Source organism: Wasmannia auropunctata, unplaced genomic scaffold (assembly GCF_000956235.1).
Source record: "Wasmannia auropunctata unplaced genomic scaffold, wasmannia.A_1.0 LD334253.1, whole genome shotgun sequence".
NCBI lineage: Eukaryota > Metazoa > Arthropoda > Insecta > Hymenoptera > Formicidae > Wasmannia > Wasmannia auropunctata.
In genome coordinates, this window is record NW_012028637.1 from 188,577 (window position 1) to 208,022 (window position 19,446).

The 19,446-nt window shown below is 35.5% G+C and overlaps 1 protein-coding gene across 6 annotated transcripts in view; it reads left to right on the forward strand.

The window, feature by feature from the left end:
- LOC105458893 (nuclear receptor coactivator 7) overlaps positions 1-19,446 on the forward strand; it is an 81,004-nt gene that overhangs the window by 46,042 nt on the left and 15,516 nt on the right. For 2 of the 6 annotated variants that reach the window (XM_011704493.1, XM_011704494.1), the window contains 10 exons: positions 1,222-1,379; positions 1,701-2,090; positions 2,178-2,378; positions 2,721-3,077; positions 3,168-3,322; positions 3,973-4,134; positions 4,853-5,019; positions 6,859-7,021; positions 13,548-13,767; positions 14,501-14,587. In XM_011704493.1, the coding sequence (XP_011702795.1) occupies positions 1,222-1,379; positions 1,701-2,090; positions 2,178-2,378; positions 2,721-3,077; positions 3,168-3,322; positions 3,973-4,134; positions 4,853-5,019; positions 6,859-7,021; positions 13,548-13,767; positions 14,501-14,587 (2,060 nt within the window). The remainder of the gene's footprint in view (positions 1-1,221; positions 1,380-1,700; positions 2,091-2,177; positions 2,379-2,720; positions 3,078-3,167; positions 3,323-3,972; positions 4,135-4,852; positions 5,020-6,858; positions 7,022-13,547; positions 13,768-14,500; positions 14,588-19,446) is intronic. The other 4 variants (XM_011704496.1, XM_011704495.1, XM_011704497.1 and 1 more) reach the window with 4 other exon arrangements.

Sequence of the window (19,446 nt, forward strand, 5' to 3'; positions counted from 1 at the left end):
CCAGCCCGCTCAGAGATGTGTATAAGAGACAGGATGAATACGCGTTTATTCGTCAATCTTCAAAAATTAATGTCTGGTTTACGATTGCGAATTTTGCAAAATGGTAGAGGACTTTTCGATTCAGTTTAGTCCGTTCTACCTACCCATGAACGGTGATACACCTATTATGAGACATCCTGTATATATATATATATATATATATATATTATATATCGACGATGTACAGGACGTTTCGTATACATTCCGTCTAAAAGAAACTAACAATGAAGATACAAATTAAGAACGGAAGAGATATATATTGAATGCTCTATATATATGTATCATTCAATATATGTCTCTTCCGTTTTATATTTGTATCTTCATTGTTAGTTTCTTTTTCTCTCTCTCTCTCTCTTCATTCTTAAGTTATCGATCACACGGGATGTACGAATAGAGGCACGGTGTCTTCGGCGATCGATTGCACGTGAAAAGGTTAAAAGACAGTTATTTTAAGAATGAAGCGGGACCGATTTAAGTTCTTCGATTTTCTTTTCGCGGAGCCACAATGGCTATCTCTCGTCGTTGCAAGTGTCGTTCGCGACACTGGCAACGTCCGAGAGCAACTCTCGAAACCGATTAAATTTCGAAGTTTACGCGCGCTCACCCGGTATATCGCGCTCATCAGCTGATCGACCACGGTGTGCGGCGACGGTGTGCTGAGCCACGTAAACACAATTCTAACCTACATGTATGCCAGCGTTAATAATGCCCGTGCCTGCAATCGTGACGTTGTGGCAAATGAGATGGACGGTGTAATTGCCGATTTCGTCGGAATTGTATACGCACGACTCGTTATTCCACGTTATACGCGCCGAATAACGAGTCACGTTCGCAACATTCTGGATGTGAGGTTAGATCGACATTGACAGTCGGGATTTAAACAAGTGTCTTGTGTCTCTCTCTATCTCTTTCTCTCTCTTATCAATGAACTTTGTTAAAAATCTCAGGATTCTCAACTGAAAACTTTATTGTCGTTACTCTTCAATCCGAGTTAAACCACTTGCTGTCGTAACTCTTTTGTAAATGACGTAATTGAAAATAAGAGTTTCTTGTGAACAATGTAAACTGATCGGAAGATCATTCGTCATTCTTATGGCGTTAGAATAAAAACGCGTAAATCGCGTATCTTTTAAAGCATGCGTTTCCACTTCGTATTTATCATTGCAACGTTTGGTCTTGCAGAACTTCTGGACAATCTAAGACCAGTGTCACCAAAGCCCGGCCATATGGAGCGCATAAAAACACCCCTTGGAACTTCCGGCGCGACTGCGGATGAAGATGAGCAACCGTTCAGGGAAAGATTTTTGAAAATTAATGTCAGGCACATCACAGATGGCCAGGTAATTGTCTCTCTCTCTCTCTATGCTATGTCTCTTATTCTGATTTTTAACTTTGATTTTTGTTTTTACTTGTATTTTATTTTATTATCTTTATTTTTCTTTTTTTGTTATGTTTTTGTTGCATTCTATCTCAATTTATATTGTATTGTTACGCATAATTTGTTCTTTACTGCTTGTATGATGTCTTAGCGCTTTAGAGGACTCACATCCTGGAGCGCTCAATAAATAGCGAATTCATTCATTCTCTCTCTAATACTTTTTTAACATCAGTAAATTCCACACGAGAGTTTTAATCTGTTTCTGTTGAAATACTTCTTCCAGGGTGTAGTCGGCGGTGTGTTGTTAGTCACGCCAAACGCAGTTATGTTCGATCCAAATGTGTCGGATCCTCTCGTCATCGAGCACGGCGCTGAGTCTTATGGAGTGATTGCCCCAATGGAGTTCGTGGTCAATGCTGCGATTTACTACGATATCGCGCACATGAGGGTCTCCCATGCCGAATGCGGACATTTGGACAAAAAGCCTGAAATTTATTACATGAAGAAACCCCAAGTAGACAATCGTAAATGTCAGTCTCCTGGGAAAGATGAGAATTTTCCCGAACTGGCAGGTGACGACAGCGAAAGTGTGTGTAGCTGCGCCGAGAGAGACGGCGACGCTTTTCCAAAGGCCTTCGAGCGAGAGCTTGTTACTCCAACCAATCTCCAGGGTGTACGTATCCCTCTGTTGTAATGTCGGCGGTTTATTATGTAAAGCAGTGTTTAAAAAAAAAATTGTATTTTAATGATATTATTACAGGAGGAGAACTCAACTTCGACCAAAGATAAAGAGAAGGAGAAAGACGGTAATGAGAAGGAAGTTTGCACTGGCGGCCAAGCTAGTAGAACTTTAGAGGAACGCAGACGTTCCATGCTTGACCATCATTGGGCAGTTCCTAGCAAAGATCGGAGTACGTTTTCTGTTGACGACGAGCAACAGGATTCATTAAATTCTGATAAGGTACTTATATCTCTATCGTGATGTGGACATATTGGTTGCAATACTTTTTTTTATAGGTTGTTAGTATATATTTAATATATATAATATATATTTTATAGGTAACTAATATTTTACAAATGTGAACCACGATGGTGGTTACTATCTTTAATCTAGAGATAGTACACCAATCGTGGCTCGCATTTGCAAAATATTAGTGCAAAATATAGTTTCGAAACCTATTTAAAAAAAAGTGTCGCAACCGATGTTGTCCACGATTGTACATAGTACGGAGAAATGAAATTTGAGATCAAGATACACAGAACAAAAATTTGTAAAAAATTTATATGAAATTGATTATTGCAGCCGGCGGAACCAGCCAAATCAAATGCCATTCCCGAGGACGAAGAAGGATCTCTAGTCAAACAGTCGTGCCATGATTCTGGTATTGATATCCGTGATCCTAATCCACCTATTCCGGTAGTGCAGCCTATACCGTCGAAAAAGGTTTACTCGGATGCGGATATTGTTTTATCCTCAGATTGGGTTCCCCCGATAACGATAGCACCAACGAATGTTACGAGCACGTTGGAAGCCACTTCGGCTATTAATGGCAGGAAAAAAGCCAGCTCGGTGTCTTTCAGCTTAGAGAGTAACGCAGAGGAGCCCGAGAAGGATGAAGAACACAAGGAAGATGATAAACAGGAAACTCGAAAGAACAAGGTGCACATTTAAATTTAATCGTTTGCATCGCAGTAACGTGGTATTATACTTTTTATAGATATATTTTATGTATCTGGTTTGACATTTTAGATGCTAAAACGTCTGTCATATCCATTGTCCTGGATGGAAGGTTTAACTGGAGAGAAGGATGACGAAAGCAGCAAATCCCTCTCCGACAAGATGTCGAGCCTTCCAAACAGCGCGGACTCTCATCATTCCTCTGTTTTCAGCAAAGTCTTCTCGAGGTGAACAAATGTCATATTACATTGATAATATTATCGATAAATAATATCGATATTTGACTTACTTTTATACAAATATATGACATTTTTACAATCGCTTTTATCTTTTCACACACTTGTACTTAAGTTTTAAGAATGTTTTAAGAATGAGTAACATTCTTGCAAAGATGCAGAAAGAAAAGGAACGAATAATCTTATCGCTTTTATTTTAACTTGCTTTTTGCGAATTTCTATAGAACATAGTATACAAATGAGGTTATTTACAAGCTATTTCTTGCTAACTGGTGCGTTTGATCGTGTCTTTTTTTTTAGCAGATAAAAGTAACTTTATCTTCATGAAACTGATATAGCCTCATTTGTTATAATGTAGCATATATTAGCTACTTGCATAGGAAGAGCTTCTGGCACTTAAAAAGCATTACGGAATGCAAAACTCGTGAAAGAAATATATAAGTATGAAGGTACACGTTATAGACGGCCAATTGCACAGTCCAAAAGACTGATATTTATTTGCGCGGTCAATTATCACGTAACTCTGAGACATTTATGTTGCGCCTACGTTGCTTACAATACTAACTTAGATATTTATTAACGCTTTTATCTATTATTTCTAATGTAACTAACAAAGAATATGTAATGGTGGTGGAAAAAAGCTCGCCTATCAACCTGGTGAGTGACTTTAGCTCGGGCCTGTTTGCTAAAACCCCCAGCGAAGAGAGTGGCGGTAGAGCGGGCGGAACCCCTCCGCTTACCGCCTCCTCTCTCTCCCAGGACTCCAGCCTCAATTTCTCACCTGGTCCAGGAGGCCTCATTGGGTGAGTCTGGACCCGATCGTGTAACCTTGCATTGTTGTACTTTCCTCTTTTTCCCCAAGTCCTCTCTATTGTTTTTACCTGGTCTACTTATCATCTAATCGACTTCCGCATCTGTCGATTCGGAAACGTTCTATTTCAGTAGAATTCTCCTTAATGTTGTGATTAGAAAAGAGCATTATATTAATTCTAACAGATGTAAATGTTACAAAAATAAAATTATACGTACTACGCAATTATCAAAATATTCCGAGGATTCTGCTGTTAAAATGTTTCTCCCTTCCATACATTTTTCCATTATTTCGTTATTATTCTTTAATTTTGAAGACACTCTGGGGATTGAGGGCTCCTGCTTTCAGGTAAATCATATTATTTGCCGACAGACTCAGGCGATAGACACTGCCGATACTACTTTTTAGATCGCTTACAGCCAACGTATAATCAATTTAACACAGCTTTTAATATTCTCAAGCAGTTACATTTATCATTCGTCATCATTTGTATACTGGATACTTGACTGTGAATTCCCACTGCTATTGTTATTAAATATATCGCTTCTGAATTATATGAGAATGTACAAACTTGTGTTACAACTTTCAGTTAGATATGACAGTTATAACATGACATTTGTACTTGTCGTTCAGAAGCGTTTAGAATGTTGTCCTATCTAAGATACTCTCTATCTTTCTCATAATTGCACGTTTTACGAATTTCCTTTCAGACGCTCTTCCGTGGGTACTTTTATTAGACAGCAACCTTTAACATCTTCCGGCAGCAGCAGCGTCGATAGCAGTCGAGGTAGCAAAACTTCCGCGACGGCGCCGCGATTGGATTACCGCAGTATGGTCTCGGTTGAGGATATGCCGGAATTGTTTGTGAGTTTCGACAGTAAGTATCACGACCGCATAGAGACATATCCATAAAATATTGTATTTCATGTCCTATCGGAATGGATAGTCTAATAATTCATCAAGACATATACTCCAACAGACTTTCCTTTTACACAAAACACTTGTCGTTGTTACTTTCATATAACATTTAATTATTTGGTATCGATATGGATAGAAAAAAATTGATTAGTAACGATAAGGGGATGGCAATCGGGATTAATATATCACGCACTGCACTTGCCCGAAAAACGCATAGATAGCTTCTTAAACGGTGTTGTTTTGCCAATTTATTGTCTCTGTCTCAAAATTTTGAGCGCCTTTGGCTATGAATTATTATAAATTTTTGCGAAAATAATTATTTTCATGTTTCCTAAATTTCGTTAATATCGTCTTAAACTGCCAGGCAAACTCGGGACTCTAATAACCAAATGCGCTTACCTTGGTGTACATTAAAGTAGTCTATCATTATTTTAGATCATACTTGTTTGTCATTATCAGTTTCATATGTCATTTCATTAATTAAACGTTAAATATTATCACTTTTCTTCGATATATAAAATATTTTGAAGAGAAGTAACATAAATAATGCGGGTCTTATTTTATATAAATTAACTTTCTACTTCATCGATTTTAGGATTGATAAATACGTATTTTATCAAAATGGTATTTTAAGAAGAAGATTCAACTGAACAAGCACTTTTCATAACATATTTCTTTACAAACAAATTATATGTACGGATATACCTTCAGAATCTTGAAACCCTTTGTGCCACATTGCATGTGACGGACGCGTCTTGTTCCAATTAAATAATTTTTTAATTGTCACTCTAAAGCATACCTAGCATTAGAATTTCAAATTTTTCGTATGAATCTTTTCTATAATAATCGAATAAGGCATATAATAGCCTTTCGAGGCAAACTATACTATTCCTTACATTTTTTAAAATGTGTGATACATTCGATTGTTATAGATTTTTGGTAGTAACTGTTGTATATTTCTGCATTGATTGCTCAATCACGTCTTTCTGTCTCTCTTTCTCTCCAGTAATGTCTTATCTATTTCAGATTAGCACAACGGGTTTCATCATCTAGCTAGCAATATAGGTTCATACTAATGCAGTAATGTCATTTGTTTCTGTTGCCCCTCTAGTCCAAGCACCTAATTTTCCCGAACTCGAAGGCCTGGGTAGGTTCATACAGTATTAGCTTGCTCTCTTCTCCTTGTGCCGCGAATTCCCAATACTTCAGTTGCCTTCTCTCTCGTATACGTCTGTCGAACGTAACGATGTTTTTGTCTGATTTTATTTACTGTCATGCATTAAACATGATTTGCGCAACTTACGGGCGACCTTACACTGTATCACTGTAATGGTTATTTCCATTTCATCACCATTTCTTGCTGCACATATATTTTGTCAAAACTCTTCTACAATATCTGTGCAATATGTATATATTCATCTATCACGATTCTATTCTCGTTGCTACCGTTATATTTCTCTTTCACACGATAATTCTTCTACTCTGACACCCTCTATACTCTCACTTTCTTGTGGTAATGTGCTTGCCTCGTTTTCCAATTTTATTCAACCTATTTGTGTATTTGCGTGTCATTTTTAGCGATTCTTAAAGAAATAATCTCAGGAAATAATCTTATATATTTGTAAATAAATATATACGAGCTTTTTATCGCAACAAGATTTCTTTATTATCATGAAATTGTGAGTCATATTGCCTGGGTATCGCGAATTCTATATCGAAAAGATAAATCTGTCGATTATAAAACTCTTGTTACTCGAGTATCTGGTCTATATTGATAAATATTTTCCGCATTACGTAGAACTGATCCCACGACCTGCTCGTTCTTGCGAGGACCCACCGTTGTATCTGAGGCTACGAACGGGAAGACCCAAGGACAAGAAGATACCACGATCGACGCCAATTATGAGCTACGGCAAGAAGAAGCTGCGCCCTGAATACTGGTTCAGCGTGCCACGCAACAGGTAATTGTTTCTCACATTGCGATCTCTCACAACGTCTTATCCTTTGAATTATTGCAATTTGTTATGTAAAATACGCAAATATAATAGAGTTTATTAAAGAAACTCCGTCATTACAATTAAATTCTTTTAAATTATATAATATATTGTAATAATTTAAAGTTCAAAGTATTTACTACTAAAAGAGTACATGAACTTTGCGACCTTATTGTTAGATGATGCAGAAACTCAAAATTATGCGATATATAATGTTTCGACTTTTTAAATAAATTAATTACTAAAATGTTTTTTGATCAAATTTGGATCATGTTTTAAAATAGTTATATCAAATTTACAAAAAATTTATCGTCGATGGAATAACATTTCTGACGTTACGATTTTTTTTTATGCTCTTTGTTTTTCTCTGCGCAGTTTATTCCCGATACATTTAAACGCGGTAAACTGGAATTTTTCGGGATTCCCGTATTTCTGAAATTTTATAAAACAGGATTGGCGACCTTTTTTTAAATGTCTAACGAATTGTCGTCGGGAAAAACGAGTTACAGGCGCCATGGCGTCCGCGGTATAAGTCAATCACTTGATCGAATGCATAAATATTCGACGGTGATGTTTCTCGAGTAAAAACACGCCGGTAAATTTCCTTCGGGCGAAAACGTTCACTGCTGTTATTTTTGTGTATACGGCCGGTTTATATATGCGCATCTCCGCGAAAGAACGGCGACGCGGCGCCCGGAACGCGTTACGACCGGACACGTGCTTCGTCGCAAGACACGCAAAATAGATTTTCGCCGGAACTTCTATTTATACGCTCGCTGATGCTCGATCAAGGTTCGCTGCGCATCGGTTGTCAGTGTTTTTCTTCTTGTTGCATGTGTTTAAAGACCATTAGAATAACGCAATAATGAATACTTTGCTCGCATATACGAAATATAAATTTACATTTGATATAACACTAAATTTAAAGTGACGAGAATGCGCTACAATTTTTCGAATGCGCAACTTATACTGAAGCTATTTATTTTGTTTTTTTTTTATTCTATCGTATTTATTTTGTATCCCGAATAGCAAATGTGTGTCTTAATTTACACTGAAAGAAAGAGAGATGTGTCCCGCTTTGAAGGTTGTTGTTGAATTAAGATAACGATTTTGATTCTCGGAATTTCAAATCTGTCATCCACATGTATCACGATATTGTACAAATCTCGTTGACAGCTCTTTTTGAGTGCCACTTGTTTACAAATGCCATCAGCCATTTCGCAGTATCGCGATTGTATAGAGCGATACGCAATTAAGATCGGCTTAAGCTTCGTCTAGATTAAGATATATGTATATCGAGAGCGACCTCGTTTCCTCGTACCAATCTGAATTCTCGATAATCACTTTTATATATCATTGTCAGATAAATTATGAATTGCCAAAAATAGTACCCTCACTTAATGCCCGCAAGTGTTATAAGAATAAAATTGATACGCATCAGCAAGTGATAAAAGTAAGCTTCTTTTTTGCGTGCTTAATATACATATTAAACAAAAGTATAGGAAACGAAATTTCTCGTATCTGCTTTGAAAGATTCTTCTCAAGTCTTATATTTCTTATTAACTTATATTTATCGGATTCAAGCTTAAACATCATGAGCAAAGATTTTCTATAATAAAAAATTCCGATTGAAACTCGACGTTACTGTATATTGTGTCTAAAGTCACTAAATACGACATTTATCATTTAATCTATTATTGCATATCTTTTCTGTGTAAAACAGATATTTAGTAATCATGCGCCTTATTGCAGAGATGAGAGACTTTAGTTTGAAACTAGATAACAGTTCATAAATAAAATTTACAACGATGATGTAAGCTGTGAATAAAATTATTGGACTGTTTTAAAAAACAGATCGATGGATTAAGATTAATATTTTTTCTCTACGCGAGATAGATATGTGTGACGTTTTTCGCGTTACATTCGCGATTTGCAGTAACGGCATCTGACTAATGTTCATTTCTACCAGCATAGATTAACTTTAATCTCATTGTCAGTTTAATTTACTCTTTATTTTTTTCTAATTTTTAGAACTATAGAAAAAGATAAACAGGGTGGGTACTCAAATTGTTTTTGTAAAAAACATCCCTGAAAATTCCCGGATTTTCCAGGAATTTTATTCAAAATTCCAGGTAGGATTAGAGAATTTCTCAATACAATTTTAAAATAAATTAGGCACTAAGAGTTCTAATAACGTATAGAACTTGATGCGTGAAACAATTTAATCTTCTAATATGTAACTACATATGTGAAAATTAAATTGTTTCACGCACCAAGCTCTGCGTTATTAGACTCTTAATACCTGATTTATTATTTCCGGATTATCGTTTTTTAGATTGAAGAGTCTTCATATAGTATATGTCAATTTTAAAATAAATTAACTTTCAATATCAGGGGCCTTCGATATGGGTTTCACGTTTACTTTCTAAAGGGATAAAATTAAATTTCAAAAATTCAAAAAATGTCCCCGAGTACCAGTAAAATTCCATGAGAATTCATGATTTTCAAGGGCAAAAATGAAATTTCTTGAGAATTCCAGGTTTTCCCGATTTTTCCTGGTAGTATCCACCCTGATAAAAAGTAAGTTAAATCGAGATTAAAAGTTACTATCTATACTAGTAGAAATGAACATGAGTTAAATTAAAATTTGACTTTGTGTCGCGCTATTTTAGCGACCGGAGAATAATTCTTTGTATCGACTCGAGAATGTGATTTGTGTGCAAAAGTATAAATTTTATAACTTTTTATCGTCGTAAATATGCGACGGAAAATGCGCGTTGAAATGATTTTTGAATTTTATTTGAAATCAGATTTTGCATTTTGTTCAGAGGAAGGATTTTGTACTCGCCGTAAAAAGAGAGAAAAAAAACCGCGGAAAGCCTTGGCTGGGTAAAAAATTGAAACAACACATATCTGCGCGATACGGAGCGAGCGATGTAGTTCCGCGAGAGACGCGTAATATGCCGCGTACGCGAATTGCGAAACAAAAGTGCAGGTGTACCGAGCGAATCAGCGGGCACGTGACACGTCTGATTCTGTCCGCTGTCGACGACGTCGACGTATCTGGTAGCCACCCAGCTCCGTTTTCCGGTCGTACTCCGCTCGCTCCGCTGCACGTACATACATACGTTACGCGGCGACGCGTGTTTCGCCTGAAGTGTCGCGCGTTACCTACCTACACATCCCGGGGGCTCCGTGGCGTCGCTCGGGGGACAACCCGCCGCGAATCAATCGTCGACGTGTCGCGCGTAAATAAAAAAAAAAAAGTATCGCGCGACGAGAGGCATAGCAATTGTCGGGAGGTTAGAAACGGGAAGCCGCTGATAACGCGAACGCGAGCGCGACGTCTACGCGCGGCAAGCGAATCGGGTCTGAGTGCGGTGGTCTGACAATTCCGTCCGCGCGCGGCGTGACTTCGGCGGCTGGCTGGCTGGCTGGCCCGGACGCGCATTTCTCATTGTTCGCCACTTCTCTCGTTCACCACTACGACACGGCGATGAATCGGGCGATGAGCGCGGTCGGCGGTATGCTGAATTTTATTTATGACCGTCACGTGAGGGAAACGGTGACGAGCGTGATGCCCTTCGTGCATCGCAGGTAAAACGTGGCGCGCGGCACGACGTCCTCGGCCGCGGCGCCGCGGCGCAAGGACAAGTCGCGAAATGTCACATAGACATTGTTATTAGAGATGAAAAAAAAAACAGTTTTTTTTTTATTTTAAAGCAAAGAAGCAAAAAATCGGTTTTTTTTACTTTAATAAAATGTTTTTTTTAATCCTGAAAAAATAACATTGATTTTTTTGTATTTATCGCTAAAACACTTACTATCTGTGTGATTTCGGTATTTATTTAATATCTTTTGTCATTCATGAATTTCCTAATGATTGATAAACACAAGAGAAATGTGTTTGTTCAAACAACATGAGCTTTGAATTCTAATTGCTACTCCCTACCGATAATGATCGAACAAGTACATTCATGGTCATTTACAATTATTTATTTATAATTATTGCACATTTTAATAGTTTACAACTATCTTTACACAGAAATTTTTCAGATGAATACAAAAATTGAATTCTAGAACAATAATATGACGTCGAATGTTCAAAAAAATATATATTCAAATAAACAACTTTTAGGGTCGGGTAAAAATGATTTTTTACTCAGTTTCTAGTTTTTTTTAATAATTTTTATTTCTAGACATTGTTGAATTTTATTTATAAATTTTTATAATTTCTAAAACTAAGAGCTATAAAATTACCTCTTTTTTCACATGATTTGTTCTTTGGTTGAAAAGAAATTGCGGATGTAACGTGAATCAAAAATACATAATGTGTCTCTCGTAGCAAAACAAAAATATTAAATTTTAATCCATGATTGGGTTTAGATCGCTTCAATTATAGTTTTATTTTTAGCTTGCTATTATTGTTGAATTATTTGTATTAACTCTAATTTAATTTTCAATTAAAATCTCGAAAACTAGCAATAAGCGGTATAAAATATCTCCATACAAACACAATTTATTCTTTGAGCGATATAAAAAATTATTTTTTTGATAAAAAAACGTTATATCTCGCATAGTAATAAAAATATTAAATTTATCATGGTACGTCAATCTATTTTTAGATCGACATGTTACTCCAATATTCTTTCTTTATTTTCAGCTTACATCATCATTGAATTTTGTTTACAAATTTCTTTGTTACTTTTTATAAATTAAAATCTTTAAAACTAAAAGTTGTAAAATTAATCTTTACATTTTATACAATTTTTGATAATTACACGAAATTTTCCTTGAGGTTTAAAGTCATTTATGTATATTTAATGTTTTATGATATATATTATTATGTATTTTGGCTTCTAAACACAAATCTGGGTATGAAATATTTCTTTTTATCTTTATCATTATCATGTCTCTATTAAGATTTTAAGAATTCTATTATAGCCACATTAAAACTTCTATTTTGAATTTTTAAAATTTAAACTTAGATTTGTGTTCAGTGATTTTGAAAATATAAAAGTATCATATTTTGTGGAAATTTGTCTTTTAGAATTAAATGTGCCCCTGAATAGGTTCATAGATTAGGCAAGATTAGTTTTAGTAAGATTAGCTACAACCTTAAAACTACTCTTGTTTGATTTATTTTTTATCTTACAACGATAGATAAAAGATTACATTTTTCCGTTTTGCGAATCAAATTTTGTAGCATAATTTACAGTTATTCACTATCGAAAAATGTCAAAATTACCATTTTTAGCAACTTTTATAGTAGCAGATTTCTCAAAATCTTGATGTGATAGAGACATTTCACACCTACATTTGTGTTTAACAGCTACAAATATATACGAAATGACTTGCTTAAGGCAAGAGAAGTTGATTTTTTTTTGCTCAGTATTACCGACATTTGATATTTTATCGATATAATCGAGAAATTATTTTGTAGTCGAAAAAAAGTGCTAATTTAACACGAATTAAAAACGTATGTTTTTACAATTCTCATATGTTTTTAATTTGCGTTACATCTTGTAATAGCAAAAATATTAAATTTTAATCCATAATTGCTGATCTGTTTTTCGATTGCTTTAAAATCTTCAGCTTGCATTATCGTTGAATTTTATTACACTTGGTTTTAAATTAAAATTTCTAAAATTAAGAGGTATAAAATTATCTCTGCACAATTTGTTTTTGAATTGATATGAAGAATTATCTAGTTGAAAAGAAAATGTCAAACAAGAAAGTCACATATGTGTCTCGAACAGTAAAAATATTAAATTTTAATCGTCGCGACGTCATTTTTAAATTATTCCATTAACTTTATCTGCAGTTTTTTTTCTTACTCTGAATTTGGTATATAAACTTTTCTTATTTAGTTTTAAAATCTTTAAAAGTAAGAACTACAAAATTGTCTCTCTTTGCAATTTATTCTATAATTCTATAATTAAAGGGGGTAATATAAAGAATTTTCCTCTAATCGGAAAAAATCACGAATGTAACACAAATAAAAAATGTCACATATGCATCTAACATGTTGCGTATAATAGCAAAAATATTAAATTTTTATCCGTAACGTCGGCCTGTTTTTAGTTTACTTCCTAGTTTACTATAATAACCTTATCTTCAGCTTGCATCGTTTGGCACATATTTTATGAATACTTACGATACTTATCTAGTTTCAAACTATATATAAAATCTCTTATCTGTTTAGCGATAATATTATGAATATTCTTATGTTTTATACAGAACGAATACATCAATAGACTAACTAATAATACTAATATTGTTTATTAATTTATAATGGTATTTCCCGACGATACACTGTATCAAATTTCAATTCCGAAACTTTTTGCTGTAGAAAAATTTTCTACTAGTATTTAATTTGATAACTTGATAAATAAGTTAACAATAAATATTGAAATTAGAAATTTTTTGCTTGTCGCATCGCCGAACAATGTCGCTGATGTTTTCTATCGTTTTTTTCCCCTTCTCTTTGCAGAGTGGACGATCTGTATAGGTTCATTCATGCGTGGGTGCCGAGCCTCTACGGCGAGCTGGATGAGAACTACTGGCGGGAACGCGGCTACATCCTGTCCGATACCGACACCGACCTGTCGCCGGAACTGTCGCCGCAGGAGAGTGGCGAGGGCGCGGATTCCACGGAGGAGAGCAAAACTGGGCAAGACGAAATCAGCGAGTTGACAAGGGAATCCTGGGAGGTGAGTATCACGGCTGTCGAGATGCGACGGGACGTCGCCGAGTGTCCCGTGGCACTTTTCTCGTATCTAGGTAGAGATATTGTCATAAAGTTGCTACTAAAGATTGAAGAGTCTTGAAAACTTTTGTTCTTGATAGGTGAAAAAGAATTTTACTTTGCCGGGTAACTTTAACATTTTTGTTCATCGTTTGTAAGCCTATCATTATTGTCTGCAACTTGATCTCCAATTCAGCAGAAATTCGAGTCTCGCGTTAGTATAAATATTTAGTGCGAGAAATATTGGATTCGACCGTCACGATCTTTGATTTAAAAATTCTTGCAGACAAATTGACTTTAGATTCGAATGCAAAATTAGACGTCGTTTCGAATTTTGCAGTATCGTATAACTCGCGAAGAGAAAGAGATTGCTGTTTCTGATATTTTTTTAAAGCGCATCGGTCTCTTTTTCCGTGACTCTTGCGAACATTCTTAATTTCGCTGATAACCTGATCCTCGTGTCGATCGGCTATCAAATAGCGCCGAGATACGCTAAATGTTTCGCGAAATCACGAGCGTGCGATCGACCGTTATCGATGGTAACATCAAAGGCCACTCTATTCCGGCGCTCGTTGTTGTCACGTTTACCGTCAAACGCGCTGTTGATTTTCGACGCGAGGATCGCGCGAGACTCGGTGTACCTCAATGACCGCGATCGAGGATATTTGTTAAACACGGCCGATTCTATTGGCCGACAGCTGATCAAGGCCCCCTACGTAAAGCTGTACAGCATCCTGAAGACCTCGAGCACGTCGGCCGATTCCGAGCAGATCCAGGATTCGGAGGTACCGATCACTCCGCCCATCTCCCCGGTGATCGATGATATCTGTCATTTAGACACCCTAATTGCTCGATGTTGAACAATGCACCTTTTAGATAACACTGCCGCACCCTAGATAAACCTTGTGTTAGATCTCGGGTGCACTCGACGTTGTCACGCGATGTTTTGCGGCCGTGCCTATCGTTTAACCTTTTTCTTTCCTTTTCTTTTTTAGCCGACTTTTTCAGCCCGCTTTGCCCGCTTCGATTGTTCATTTCGGTACATTCGATTTACCACGACATATAGTACATTAATTCTCGTGATACGAAATAGAGTCTGTAAAGAGTTCTCTTTACGATCTTGTTGTTCACAGTTTTGCTGTCTCATTCACGCCCTCGCGTTGATCCATAATAATGATATTCCTGCAGACCAATACATATGAGAAACTTCTTTTAGTAAATTTATTCGCTTAACTCGCTCTTAGTACTTGGGTTTGGGTCTTATTCGAGCTAGGTTTATCTTGCGGTTCTTATATCTCTCGACAAATCGCATATCACTCGCCGAAAACGAATTGCATGCACCTGTTCCTCCTGGTCGTAGAATATACTCTCAACTAGAATCTAGATGAATGTGCAGCATGCACTTATTCGATACTCTCCAACTCGCGCATGCATAATGTTTTTATCGTATCACATTATTATTCGTCTCTTTCTTTCTCTTTTTCTCTCTTTTTCTCTCTCTGTCTCTCTCTCTCTACATATATATTTATATGTCTGATGAGATGTTTCAACAAAAGTTTACAATTTCTCGCAGATTTCTATCACGCTGCGAGCGATTTGAATTACACTTGCAAAAACACTTTCCATGCTCAGCCGATTCTTACGGTGCGGCTTTATGCAAATCGGTATTGCGTCGAAGACGATAAAGATTATCGATTCCAAGGCGAAATGGTAATTGTGATAGACAGCATCGTGTGTCGTGTGTCGTGAGTGCGGATTCGAAGCGAAGAAACGCAATAGCAGTTAGCTGGAGTATAAAAGATCGGAAGTCATTCCCATCGATTGTTTATGTTCTCTTAAAGAAAATATCTAACGGTGGTAGAGGGATCAGTCTCTGTATCATTAAAAAGAATTTAACTTAACATCGACTTCCTCGAAACGGCGTTGAACGATCAACGTTTCTAACTCGTTTACGGAAGAATGAGGTTTGGACATTCATTATAAATACTGCGTATACCTTGTGTGATGTAAACGTGCAACAATGTAGATCATCTTGTGTCAAGAGTCATACTCTATGAACTAGTCAGCGCTTGCATAATATCGATGCATTATTGATGAGAATTGACACAGTCGGTGTAAATTGACACAGATGTAGCAGATAACATTTCTTGAGAGAATATCTTTCATGCACTCGGTTGTTTATAACAACCGGCAAAAACATGCAGGTTAAATTTTTTCTTTTTTTTGTAAATGCCAGATCAGATTAAATTGAAAACGCTTCGATCCTTGTTTTTAAATATTAGCTTATTTTGAAAAAAATAAAGATATATATATATATATATCGATAAGTTAATAAACTTTTGAATTCCATTGTAAAAGTAAGCTAATAATACAATTTTATCGTATCGCATTATTTTAAATAAAAACAATTATTAGTAATCGAATTGAGATACGGCATATGCTTATCGTAATCAGATAATATGATGATTTCAGATAATAAAAATTGATTTAACAGTTTCTTCTGTTGTAAATTCGAAGAATTTTTTCTTATTCACTTAGTCATTCTACTGTCTTTACGTAATAGAATTAATTATAAATTTGCTTGTAATAGGAAAATATGCTTTGTCAAGTATTTAAAAAAATTCATTGGGAACAATGTATTTAATGAATAACAAAAGTTTCTATAATGGAGTTCATAAATCTTCGAAGTATTGTTCGAAGTATTGTTGTAGAAGTAACTAACTTGTGGGAAATCAACGAAAAATATTGATTAATCAAAAAGATCATTATGATACACAAATGCGTATAATCCATTCACCATTCGAGTATTTTTTTTTGTCCTCGAACACTTCGCGATTTGACCGTTTAAAAATAAACGACAGAATGTCAAGCTTCGGGTATGCTTTCGCTTATTTTTGGATGCTCGCGCGGCGTTTATCGTAAAGCCGAGCATAATTTGCCGTTTAGAAATGCATTGACTTAGATTTCGCTTGACTATAATAGTTTCCCGCAAAGTAATACCATGAGGAAAACTTTCTGTGGAAATACAGTGTAAGTTATATTAATTTTATCGGTGGATGTTTGCAAGATAATTAAAAGTGAGAATAATTACTTCCGAATTACTTCCAGAACTTACAATTAAAACTAAGTTTACAACTGGCGTAAGAACAAAGATAGGATTTAACGAAATAAATATAGATATCTCAGGCAGCTGTAAATGACTATTGAAGATGAGTGATTGGCAAATATATTTTAAAATATTTTCCACAATTACATTCTTCTGTTCTACGGAATCCTTTGAAATTGAACATAATATATACAATTTTATTTCTTGGATCTTGCCCAAATTGACGTCGATTTGAATCTGCGGACGACGATTCATGCTGACGAAAGCATTCGCAGGGAAGAAATTAAAATTATGAAAGACTTTTAGAACACGTGCTGCGCAGATGAGAATGCGCAGTAGTGAGGAAAGCATCTGCCGAAGTATATACGTCACGAAGCATATACGTTTTCTTCCCCCCCTCCTCTTAAGCTTCATCACTTGTATGAATGTATTAGATTTACTCCGAAAGCTTCAGTACGGCTTTAGTCCTCGCGAAGTGAAGTTCACTCGTTAAATGACTCGTCAGTATAAATAAAAAAGGGAACTAATTAATATAATTGGTATGCAGTGATGTTAAGTAATATTGACTATTTTAGACGCTGCTTTGATTAAACCAATTAACTCGTCAGAATTATCAAGTGGGCAGTATTAATATAAACAAGTTCTCACAATCTGTGATAATTAAGAAACATTAGGAAAGAACTAAGTTATATCGATTCGTGGCTCGTTTTACTTCTTCAAAAAAACTCTGTGTGTTCCTCGAAAAAATACAATTTGAGGCATGATGTAAACGACTTGCACACGATTTTCCATTTGTGAACGAAGGAGCGAAGGATCGGGAAGAAGGTGCCGACCGCGATTTTTAGTGTCCGTCGAAGGTAACGCGAGTGATCGAGGATGCCGAGGCCAAAGATGCCGAATCCGATCGTCAAGATCACGAAATTCCTGAAACAGAAAACGAAGGTAAAAGTCAGAGTTGAGGCGAACGTACACGCGTTTTTTTAACCACGTCTACTTCTCCACGCGATGCAAATGTCTCCAATTGTGAGATTGTCAGGAATGTTAGTTTGGTAATCAATTTAATTATGTAATATAAATAAGATTCTGCTTGGATGCCCGATCATATCGAAATGTTTTAATCTGGATCCCACATCAGATGTCACAAAATCGCGTAATTCGGGATTTTAAATTAATGTAAAAAATTTTTAAATCGTAATTATGCTTCTTTTGAACACAAAAGCTTGGTGATAATAATAATTTCTTTTGTAATTACAGTTATTAATATTGTAATTATATATTATATATTACTTTGATATATTTTTGCCGTATTATTACTGACTATCATTTTTGTTTTATTGTACAAGATACGTACGTATATACGGAGTTACTCACGCTCAATATATTAATTTATTTATCTACGAACATTACTCTCAGAAAGTTTCATCAAGATAAATAATTATTTGCGTACGCATGGAAAGAATGATTTTGCTGGATTCAGATCTGAAAATAATCTTTGTTATACAATCAAAATAATTTTGTTGAAAAGTCAAACTGATTGCTAGAGTATCAAAATAATTTTGCTGGAAAGTTAAAAATGCTTATCATTTTTGTCTTTCCAACAAAATTATTTTGATGATTCAACAAGAATTATTTTCAGATCTGTTTAGCAAAATTTTTAGACCTTCCAGCAAAATCGTTCTTTCCGTGCAGCACTGTTCGATGTAATGTTTAGGACGGAAACGACTTTAACAATTTGTGTGTATATACCACAAAATACCGTGCATTTGCTTGTGATCTATTTCGTATAATTTGCACATTAATGACTCGAGAAGAGCGGCGCTTTGCAAGAAACGTATTTAATAACCGGTCTTCGAGCCTAAGCTCACCTTTCACCGAACCGTCACCTGCAAAATGCGCCGCTTGGAACTAGTCGGCTTTGAATTGTGGCAATCATTCGATTAATAAAATACATATTGTCAGTTATCATTCGCATAGCAGCTTGCATTTGAAATAGCAATAGAGTTTAGAGATGAAAAAGGTGAAAACTTTTCCAAGGAAAAGGAAGAAAGACGGTATATCTTGCTCCTCTTGAGACATATTCAAACAAGTGCGCTCAAGTAGCTTTGGGAATGTATTTATAGTAAGAACAAATTTAAAGAAGGTAAAGAAGGAATTTAAAGAACGTAGTAAACAGATTTAAAATGTTGGATATATGTATAGCGACAATTTATGTAATAAAAAGACCAATTTATTACAATTGAACATAGAAAGTAATACGATTATCAAGTGTAATAAATAGTTGGGATTTCGATATGCAGAAAAAAGGAATTTTTGGGATAACAAAATAAAATAGTTTTACTATTTTTTTATTTTTGATTGACCGTGAACTTTTGCTACGTGATCTGTGAATAGGAATATATATATATATATATATATATATATATATATATGTATATACATAAGAAATTCAAACAGCACACAGGAATAAATTTATTCCCACGGAAATAAAATTAATCAGATATTTTTCCTGGTTTTTCTGCTATTTATTTTCATTTTCAT